This window comes from Andrographis paniculata, unplaced genomic scaffold, assembly GCF_009805555.1.
Source record: "Andrographis paniculata isolate CXL003 unplaced genomic scaffold, ASM980555v1 Contig82END, whole genome shotgun sequence".
NCBI classification, from domain to species: domain Eukaryota; kingdom Viridiplantae; phylum Streptophyta; class Magnoliopsida; order Lamiales; family Acanthaceae; genus Andrographis; species Andrographis paniculata.
This window is the reverse complement of record NW_026137620.1, coordinates 2712714-2724190: the sequence shown is the minus strand read 5'-3', so window position 1 is coordinate 2724190 and position 11477 is coordinate 2712714. Positions and strand designations below refer to the sequence as shown.

At 33.6% G+C, this 11477-nt stretch overlaps 1 protein-coding gene across 1 annotated transcript; it reads right to left on the bottom strand.

Annotated features, from left to right (window-relative positions):
* Nucleotides 1-824: 824 nt before the first annotated feature.
* Nucleotides 825-10127, bottom strand: LOC127241528 (FAD synthetase 1, chloroplastic-like). Its single transcript, XM_051260640.1, has 5 exons — nt 9638-10127; nt 5022-5074; nt 3411-3546; nt 1796-1971; nt 825-1589 (listed from the first exon to the last, which is right to left on the bottom strand). The coding sequence occupies exons 1-5, from the start codon at nt 10066-10068 to the stop codon at nt 1069-1071; spliced, it is 1317 nt and encodes a 438-aa protein (XP_051116597.1). The 5' UTR covers nt 10069-10127; the 3' UTR covers nt 825-1068.
* Nucleotides 10128-11477: the final 1350 nt, after the last annotated feature.

The window sequence follows — 11477 nt, the reverse complement described above, 5'->3', positions numbered from 1 at the left end:
ATATTTATTAATGAAAATGTATAAGAAGTTTTAACTTTTGAAAATTATTTTTTCTATAAACTCGAGCTCGGCTCGCGAGTAGTTCACTTGAGCTCGTTAGTGATAATATATTTATATTATTTATATATTAATATAATATATATAATTTTTTATATCAAAAAATTTATATTTATTATTAAAATTTAAATATTTTTATTATAAAAAATTATGAATAAAATTAAATATATTTAATTTATATATTAAAAAATATACATAATATGAGCTCGAGTTCGAGCCTTACGAGCGGAGCTCGAGCTTGAATTTGAGCCTAACGAGCCGAGCTCGAGGTACTATTTTGGCTCAAATTCTTAACGAGTCGAGCCGAACCTGTACCGTTAACAAGTTCGAGTCGAGCTCGAACAACGAATACTCGAACTCGCTCGGCTCGTTTACTAGCTCTAAGCACGGCTATCCGCTAGTTAATATAATAAATATATATACCAAAATTTTATTATTTTATAGTTTATATCATTCTTAATAAAAAAATATTCATATTTCTTAATAAAAATATATACTATTATTTTTTTTCAATCTAAAATTAATCAAAAAATATTTTATAACACATTCGTAATTTCAAATAACTAATAATAAAAATTTTAAAATTTTTAAAACTAAAAAAACACAATTAAATTTTTTTTAAAGTTAAATATAAATGTTCTCAATTGTCATTTTACGTATAAACAACTAATAATGCCAAACAGTTATTTTACAAAGCACTTTAATATAAACAGCTAACAAGTAAACGCTAACGGCTAATTGAATCATTGGAATCAGCTAACAGCTAAAAGCTAATTGCCAAACACAGCCCAGATCTGGTATAGATATTGATTGTGCCCTCCCCTCATCTCAACAATTCTCACTTTCTCAGGTATAAACATAACAGAAGAGAAGAAAGAAATAACAGCCAGATCTAATCGGGAAATGAACTGACTAGCAAGCTATTATCAACCAATCAATATAATAGAATAGAATAGAATAGAATAAACAAAAGATGTTTTCCAAGATGCTCTAAAGGTAAAAATGAATTCACTAATCACCATAAGCTTTGGAGTCACCAAATTCTATACTCAATACCTGGGAGCTTTGGGGACTATCGCTAACATGAGGTACCAATTCATCTAATTCTAAATGAATATCTGTTGTATCAAGAATGACCCTGCACGGTACTGTTTTCTCATTTCCAGCAACGAGCCAACAATCAGTATAAAGTCCTTCTCTGGGTGCAAGATTCAACAAACAAGACCTACGAGCCGATAACTGTTTTCTATCTCTAGAGAACTTCCCTTCGCCATTAACATTCAGCACAAGCCGGTGATGACGTCCCAACAACTGAGACACATATTTCATGTTCCCTTGGGAGAGTGCATACCGAACTCGAGTGGATGATACCTGGCCTTGCTCCCGGGAATTGCTGGTGTCTTTCTCTGCAGATTCTTGGTTTTTGTCCATTACACATTTTATTATACAAGCTTCCATACCATAATCCTTGCACAACCGCTCAAGATCGGATGCAGTACCAACTGCTTTGTACCCAAATCGATAGTTTTGACCTGCCACATTGACACATGAGCTTTCTAGAAAATTCTCAGATGGTAGTTAAATAAATAACAAGTCATTGATAGACGGTCGTGATATGAATAACCTCTTGCACCAACTGGTGGTCGAAAAGCTTATTCGGTCCCTTTCTAAGTCTTTAAAAGCTTATTGTATGGTTCAAAAAAATTAAGTAGATAAATGATCAGTAAGGCAAATATACCTGCCACAACACCCTGAACCCCAAGTTCATCTGACAGCTTTTCCACAAATTGTTGCGGAGTCAGATGCCGTACTTTTGAAAACTCAACATGGTATTCCTTAGGTATGATGTTCCCACAAAGTGAAGCCCAAGAGGAGAGAACCCGTTTCCTATCACATTTTGCAACTATCGGAGGCCTGCTTAAAATATTACAAGGTGGTCAGAAACTAGTCTTTTCCTATCTTTACAGTTTATGGTGGCTATAGTATATCTCATTAATTTGGCTACACAGCATGTGCTATCTGTCTTATGGGTGGCAGTCAAAATATGTGCTATATATATATTATACTAATATGTGCTATCGGATATGCTATTTTTTTTTTTTTTTATAAACATGTGCTTATTGAGTCAAATCAGCATCACAGTAATCAAAGTGCTGGTTTGATATGCCTACAAAGTGCATGTAGAACAGTAAATATGGACCCAAGCCCACTGTCATTTGAAGGTATGTTTACTTGTTTTTTACATATTACATTTCAAAATTTTCTTCAGAAAGATATTATATCAAATGTCTATTTTTCATTCAAAATATTACATTCAATAGCTATTTCACTTAAAAACAACAATACCAAAAAACATAGATATTAAAAAAAAATGATTTTATTATAACTTTAAGTGTAGTAGTGTATTTTTGGCTAATAAATTGTTTAGGTGACAGAACAAAGGAATTAGAATTATTGCATTGCTCCAAGGATACTGTTTATATTCAGCTGTGCATTTGTTTCATTAATTTTTTCGAATTTTAGGTGTTTTAGGAATGGGATTCCTTCAACGGGTAGCCATCCTAAATAGCAAGCTATTAAGAAAGTTAATTCTATACTTGGTCAAAAGTACAGATATAAAATATATGCTTGGGCAAGATTATAGATATAAAACATGTTTACCCACTAAAGTTTTTTCGATATAATAGTTCTACTCAGGATATATGTGCGTTTGTAACCAATACAAACCTAAAGTTATAAGAACCTGGAACATTATCGTTCTGATAAGATCGAGAAGGGATCTCCCCCCGCACCCCCACCTAACCCATTTTTGTTTCATTTTCTTTCAATACACAATTAAGCCTGAATTTTCCAAACTAAAACCTATCTAAATTGTCTGATACTGATTTCTCTTGTATCTTCAGCAGGCTCAACCTCTCTTCTTCAGAAAATGGGTTGAGAAGATGTTAGAGATTAGGTGTCAGAGGGTTTTGGAATTTGTTGAAGAAGGATTTGGACTTTGTGTTTCATGGTTGCTGCCATCAGTCTCTTGCTGAATTGGACTCCTAGTAGTCTAGTACCCATTTTCAATTTAGAATATTGTAGAAGAAATAGGGGATTTTTATTAGAGTTGGGGGAAATTTTAAGAATTTATAGTAACAAGACTAAAATGCACTGATATTTAGAGGTTATAATGATGCAAAATTGGATGGAAGTACACTTTGGGTAAATATTTGATAGTTGAGATGTAGTTTTGGCCAAAACAAAAACTAGGTTGCACAAGCATGATACTTGAATAATTGTAAAATATTTTTGGCAATTAAAACTACGCTTAATCAGTTTAAATCGATTGAAAAGAAAGGTTTATTTCATACCGTGATTCCCATCCAAGTACCTCTGCCATGCCAACAAAAGATAATAGATATGGCAATCCTATCTTGGAGGCTTGAATTGCAAGTTCCCGATGTCCAATATGGAGGGCATCAAACTTCCCAAGTGCTACAATGCCTCCTGTGGTAATCAAGCAAAGGAAAAATAAATACAGAATCAACTAAACTTTGGGGATTGATTTATCCCAACTGAATTAACCAAGATGCTTTCTAAAATGAGACAATAACAAGAACGTTTCACTTGAAGTATCAGTTACTGCGTAATAGTTATATTTTACATTGTTATAGTCATTAGTCAGTTTTCATCCAAAATAATTCCAATCTCAAGCTTAAAATGAGTTTCAGAAAATTACTCCAACTGTCCTATTAAAAACAAAACTAGGTCGACACACTTACAACATATATTTGTGCAAATTTTACACAAGTTTGAGGAAACAAGATAATAAGATATGATATATGTGTAGGCAAACAATTAGCCAATAAAAAAACAAATCACAGGACTACAATAAAATAACAAAATAAAAGTAACAATAACAACAATCACTAATAACATATATTGAATGATAGATGTCTGCATACCAATTAATTATTCAAATTATTAAGTCCTCGTCAAGGTAAGATGTCAAAGGAGACCAGGAATGATGGTCCAGTGTGAAAAGGATTTATCCAAACCATCCCAAATGATCAATAAAAATATGATTTATCATAATTGCATCCATTATTATGACTAATATAATTCATTTTTCAAACAAAATTTCACAAACCATATGCTTGAAACAAAGTTCTTAACCCAACATATCTTAGAAGTAACAGCTAAACTAGATTGGACCTCAAGCCTTGCATTTATAAAAACACTATAGGGTGTGTTTGTTTGAAGGATTTCGGGTGATTTCTACCATTCCCATAAAATTTCTCTCCCAAAAACATCAAATAAAACACCTATTTTTTATTTTTTATATTATACTAAAATTAACTTTACATTCAAAATATCACATCAATACTTATTTATATCACATAATTAATTACTATTCAAATCTCAATCCAAAACTCAAACCCCCAAACAAATACCACCTTAGGGTCCACTAGGATTGAGGGGTTTCAAAATCCAGCACAAGATATTCTTCATATTGATTTCAACACATTGATTTTCTGAAGCATTTTAATTCAATTTATAGTTTGAGTAGCACGAAAGGATTGTGAATGCATTCTATTGTTTAGTTTAGTTCGAAAACTTTCTCCAACTCTCCAAATCCTTCCTTTAGATTTAAAATATAAACGAAATGCCTCTGACAAACCATAATAACTAAAGACACAGGCATTGAAATAGAGCATACAAACATCGGATGAAGCAGAGTCAAATACCATATCAACTGAAACAGTATTGTTATAGTAATTGGGTAAAGTTGAGTATAATAGATTCTTTGCACTGCCAGAATAGCATATACATATTATGAGTAGGTAACTGGTATTTGTAACCGTCCATGTCAGTGTCACCATACTCAACAGCTTATTAATCTTTTAATAAGAACAGTACACACCAGCATGCAAAGTATGAGCAAAAGTAAACTGCTTAAACAATAGCTTTGAAGAACAAACCTGCTACTGATGTAACTTCTTCAGTTGGATGGATCCTCCCATTGTCAGTTGGGCTGCTCAGAGCAGGAAGACAAAAATAAAAAAGAATATAAATAGAGATACATTATGTTGATTAGTTTCGTTTTGGACTGATCATATCGTCTTGCATGCAAATTATTCATAATTTTAAAAGCCCTCTCCAATAAAAGTTGTATTTTTTGGAGTATATGAGTAGGCAGATGAAATATCTCAGCTTTAGCTTTCTGCTATATTTATATTTCCTAAAAATTTAAAGAAGTTCGATAAAAAATAAAAAATAAAAACCATCCAGAAAATTTCCATTAAACTAAATCAATTCTCTTTACTTTCAGTTTTCTTTAATCAATTCAAAATGCTATCAGATTAGCATCAGAGCACCTTTCTTAATAGGTTTGTAGAATTGACAATTAAGCTACGTTTTCCCATAATCGCTCCACCAAGTTTTGACGGCCAGAATTATTGCCTTGGGGCAAATAAAATTGAAAATCTATTTCGAGGCTATGGATGATGTTCCTCCACTAGCGAAAAATCCAACCATGGTTCAAATTAAAAATAACAGTGAAAACAGAACTAGAAAAACAAAGGCCAAAGCATGTCTCCTCAATAATGCTTGAGCTCTCAACCGCTATTTTCAACAGAATCCTGAATATCCAGGAGATGAAATAATACAGGAGTTCTGAATTTAATTTCAGAGTTCAAATTGCAAAGGATGAAAGAGTCTGAGGATACTCAGAAAGGTTGCTTGGCATTGTTATTAAGGTCAGGTTAGTTGACACTAAACTTGATGACTCAAGTATTGTACAAGGAAATCGTGTAAGAGTGCCTGAAGGATATGAAGCGTGTATAATCACCTTGGGAAGCACAAAGGATCTATCAAGGGTCACTTTGGCAGAGCTGTTAAATGCCCTGCAGACCCAAGAACACAAAGAATGATGATACATGAACAATCTGATGAAGAAGCTCTACCAACCAAGAATCAAACAGCAGGAAGAATCAAGAAATATTACAGGAGAAACAATGTTTCAAGCAGCAGAAATGCAGCAGCTAACCAGCCCCAAAGCAAAGGCAAACATTTGAAGAAAAGCTATCCACCTTGCAAGCATTGTGGTAGGAAATATCATCAAAGGAAGAGGAAAATCTTTGGGTTGCCAAATCAGATTATTTTTAGCAACATTGATTTCAATCAAATCTCTAGCTATGTAGGTCTTTCAATCTAAAACGTTAAGAAAAAGAAGTTCCATGTTGAGAATTAGATTTAAGAGTCACTCTGCAGTAGTAAAGAAATGAGTCATGCACCAATTGGGCAACTAACTAATACTTTTGTCACTAAGCGAGCATGGCACTTTCAAAAGGAAAGTACCCTCTGTAATAAGGTTCAGAAATCATAATCTTGACTCTCATACCACCAGGCCTTTCCCAAAATTTGACCAATACTAATCAGGTCTACGGGCAAAGATAGAGCAAAGTTGGTCTGTAAAATGGCAAAGGGTTGGAAAAGAATTTTGGATTCTAGGTGTGAAATGGAAGTCAAATCAATTTCTGGTTCCGCACTTGAATTTCTCTTTAAAATTCCTTAAATGGGAAAATTATGTGGACGGACTTTCAGGGTGTTTCAAGACAAACTAAGTTACTCAGCTTAGAACCTGAAAGGGTAATTAAACACCAGATGAGTTTATTAGGGAAAGAAGCACTTCATACTGAGTAAGAACCTTCATTTTGAAGCCGGTCAAAGGGGCCCTACCAGGTCAGGGAAGTTCTTCAATCTAGAAATGCATGGTTTTGATATTTTTCACCTGATCTATCGTCTTCATCCAGAAATCTGCTCTTCAGCTATTTCTAAATTGCCCCTTACAAATGCATATTTAAAGCTATGAACTAAAACTAGACAGTATTTTCTTGGGTATGTTCCCTTCAGGCAAACGCCTAATCCTTCAACAGATGCACCTAGCAAACAAACCTACAAATTCTAAAATTTGGCTTTGCAAAGCAACTCTTGGAAGTGGCTGGATTATTAAGTTAGAAAACTGTGGAGAATCAAAGCGGCAGGAAGATACAGGTTTAAGTGTGATAACTGAAAGCAGTATACCTCAAGTCAGCTCAAATCTTTTTGTGATGATGCAGAAATCAAACATCAGCTCACAGCTCTCTATTCATCAGGAGGGGGAAAATTATGAAGATCAATAAGGGAGGAATGTTGGAAATTTTAGTGTAATTGGAATAAAACCTTTGGCCAATAGTGCAGGTTGATAATTGAGCTTGAGTTTGGGTCACATGCTCAAGCATTATATCAACCTCCACGGATGTAAAAGAAGCTAAGAAAAATGAAGATCAATAAGGAGAGACGAGGGACACGCAAGGGAGGAAGCCCACACTCAGGCCCACAGCCGCAGCACGTGGGCGCGAGAATGGTTCAGTCGCCTCCTTCTGGTTATATTTGTCTCGTCTCTCGGGTCCAATCATACATAAAATGATGTGGAATTTCCAAATTGGCAATTTCTGAATTCAAACTCTTGAATTTTTTAATTTGAATGAATGGGGTTGCTTGGTGGTTGGAAATGGAAAGGCATCTCTTGAAGAGGTGCTTCTTGGATCATAATTTTCATGCCTCTATATAGGCTTGTTAAGGCTTCATTTGCAATATATACAAGATCAGACTTTGGCCTCTTATATACACACAGAATTTACATAACACCTTAAGTTATCTTCTTCCTTTCTCTAGGGTTTTATTCAACCAAAATGAAGGGGCGTACTCATTTTATCCTAATACAAATTTCGTGTAACCCTGGGTTGTTGGGCAGGTCGAAATATTGTGTTAGGGAAGTGACTTGTCCGCAACTCGAGTATAATCCAAGGCATCATGTGTTGTTCATTCATACACCCATAGTTTATTTTCCCCTACAAAGAAAGCAATGGAGGAGTAGATGCTCATGATTAAGGGAAACAAGATATGGGACCTAGCAGATAAACCTAAGAAGCTCAGTGCTGACTGCTCAATAAAAAATAAATGAATAAAAACTACAGTAGTAGCTAAAGGTTATATGCAAATGTTTGGTGATCATTATTCTGATACATTTGTCCCTGTTATTAGGTTTGACACAATTAGATTGTTTCTTTGTTCCAGTTAGACTTCAAATCAACATTTTAAAATAGAATCTACAAGAAAAAAAAATATTTGTAGAGAAACTAGAAGGATTTTTGAAGCATGGTGAAGAAGATAACGTTTAATTGCTAAGACAGGACTCTACGGCTTAAAACAAACACCAAGATATCTGGCTAAAACAGATTCTGAGTAGACAGACACCTAGTTGGATGCTTGATGTATGTCACAGCAATGAGACTGGGCATGCTAATAACACTGTTATCTCGGTACATCCATGGGGCTATTAAAATACATTTACAATCAGCTAGAAGATTATTACAGCATCAAGTGTGCTTTAAAATATGGTATGAAGTACGAGAAGAGCCCAGAGTTCAACCATATGAATTTTCTGATAATGATTGCGCAAGCTCTACTGATGACATAAAATGTACTTCAGGATATCGCTTAAACTTTAGATCAAGTTTTTTTTTTTTTTTTACGGTGCTCTGAAAGGGAAGAATTGTCGGAAAATCTACAATACAGGCCGAATTCATAGCAGAGACCCCCGCAGTGAATCAAGGAATCTTGCTAAACAAGATTATATGTGATCTATGTTTGGAACAAAGAGAAAGCACACAGATTTTTGTTGACATCCAAGCAACCATTGCTATCTGAAATACTCCTATGTTCATCGAAAAACCAGGCATTTTAACACCATGCCTTAATATTTGAAAGGGATGTGACATTATGGTAACATACATTTGGTTTACTGCAAACCAGGATACTAATTGCAGTCTTGTTCAAAAAAGCTATCCCGACTAAGAAGTTGGAAGAGTTGAAACACAGCAATGAAGTTTGAAATTCCTAAAGCAAGGAGTTTTGATTAGTTGCTTTTGGACTATGTATATCATTTTGCAAGTGTTTTGAAATTTTTTAACAAGTCCTCCCTACTCAAAAGTTGTTCCTATTTTCTCTGGTATGATTATGAGTAGGCACCTGAAACATCTCGAGTTTCATGTTATTTTACAAATCCTAGTAATGTGAAGAAAACTAAATTAATAATTATAGAATATACATTCAAAAATTTCCATTTAGTCAAGCCAATTCTCTTTTTACTTCAACTTTTCTTTCATCAATTTATCAAACTATCGTATTAACTGGACCAAATTAACTAATAGACTAAAATATACAAAGTTGTTATATGTATACTGACAAGTTAAAGATGCACAGTACTCAGATATCACAGCTGCTTGTATTCATTTGTTAGATTATCGACGAAAATGAATGATATTAACTACTCCTAGTAGGATTCGGGTCAAGTAATGTTACACCCCATAAACAATCTCTTCGTAGAAATTTCAGCCAATGGAGCATTATATTAAACAGAAACAACAACAACAACAACAACAAAGAAACGCCTTTTGATTTCCGTTATTCTGATAGACAAGTTCATAAGAAATTTGGTAGAAGCAATCCATTCCAAATAATATGTCCAAAAAGGAAAGAGTTTGCAGATTACCTGGGACAGTGAGAGACACTGGGCACCTCAGACATATCTTGACCACAATTATCACTATCAAAATACGAAACTCGAGCCAAATCGCCACTATCATCAGAGACAGACGACGACGAAAAAGAAGAATAAGAGGCATTTGCCCCCAATTTGAAGCTCAAAAACCTTTTCGAGCGAGGCCCGTCATTATATCCGGAAGAAAATCTACGAAGTGGCGCCGGAGCACCACTGTGGTTCAAACAGCGATACCTGCTCGCATTGAAACTGCAAATTCCCAACTGGCGAGGATTATACTCTCGCAGCTGCTGTGAAATTCGACAGCCACAGCCACTCATCATCGTTCTGGAAAAAGGGTCGGATTGAGCGGCGGCCGATGTGACTGAGGTGGTTATAACTTGGGTTTGAGGGAAGTGGGAGGAGAGGGGTTCAGTGGCCATTTTGGTTGAGAATGCCGGCGGCGATGAAAGCACCCGGCTTTGGTTCGGCCCGGCTCGGCTCGGCTATGCTCGGATAGAAAAGTTCTGTTGTACAAAATCTATTGTACCCCCTCCATCCCGGAACTAAATATTTTGCATTTAGTATTATTTATATTGGGATATAGTAGAAATAAAATAGAAATGACTAAAATTATGATATAAAGGTAATGACATTTGTGTAATATATTGTAAATTGTAAAGGTATTTGTAATGTTTAGTAGATAGTACAGTTACTAAAAAAAATGAATAATTTATTATGGGACAGACTAAAATGAAAAAATATTTGGGTAAAGTTGGTCGGGTCCGTGTGGGTTTCAATATTTTTATTCCATTAACATCCAACCAATTGCTTTTAGTTTGCTCGCGCAATCACATAGTAAATAATACTCATTCCGTAGTTCAAATCTATTTTCATTCAAATTTATTTTCATGTAACAAAATATTGCATCCGTTCAAAATACCGTACAATATTTTCTTTTAGACATATCCCAAACATCCTTGCAATATTTCTAAAATAAAAAATAATTAATTATACTTAATCTTTATGTCACATTTTATTCCATCATATCACTCAAATAAAAAAATAAAATATATATTTCTGTCTCCACTTAATTTCTAAATTATCCTATTTAATACTACCCACCTAAAAACTCTATGTCCAAAACAAATGTTGCACCTTGTTTGGAATAGAGGGAATATCGCTTTTTCTATTTTTTCTTTACCAAAAAAATATAATATTTTCTATTTTTATCTATTTTTCCTAAAATTTTTGTCATGTCAAATGAACACACAATTGATTAACGGAGAAAGTAATAATAATTTAAATGGAACAATCTTCTATTATTTTATTTTATTTTATTTTTCACATCAAATGGTTTAGAAAATCATAAATTTTTTATGGACGGTTGCCTTTTACGGGACACGATTGTGTATACAGTTAAAATCTAGAAAAACAATTGACAGACTATCCCAAAAGGATAACATACTCATGGGAAAGAACCTTCTTCAAATAGGTGACAGTATCATTACATGATGGGACCAACAATAGGAAATGAGCTCCAGTGACGGAAGTAGAGGGTGGCAAATTCTTTTAAATTTTTAAAAATAATTTTTTATTTTAAAAATTATATTTTTATTTTTATTTTATTACAAAACAATAAATTAAACAACATCAAAACTATATATTATGACTATATATATTGTAAATATTTATGTTTTATATTTTTAAATAAAATATAATACAATTTTTTATTAAAAAAATAATTTAACACTATATATCATTATTATTATTATTATTATTATTATTATTATTATTTATTTATTTATTTATTTCAAACATCACTTATATAGAATATAGAATAGTATATAAA

Bases quoted from the DNA above. Each gene is read 5' to 3' on its own strand.
- LOC127241528 (XM_051260640.1), bottom strand. From the start codon at position 10,068: ATGGCCACTGAACCCCTCTCCTCCCACTTCCCTCAAACCCAAGTTATA. The intron at 5,075-9,637 runs GTAATCTGCAAA...TGCTCTGAGCAG, and splicing joins AGTGTCTCTCACTGTCCCAG to CCCAACTGACAATGGGAGGA. The intron at 1,590-1,795 runs GTATATTTGCCT...TCAATGTGGCAG, and splicing joins GGTTCAGGGTGTTGTGGCAG to GTCAAAACTATCGATTTGGG.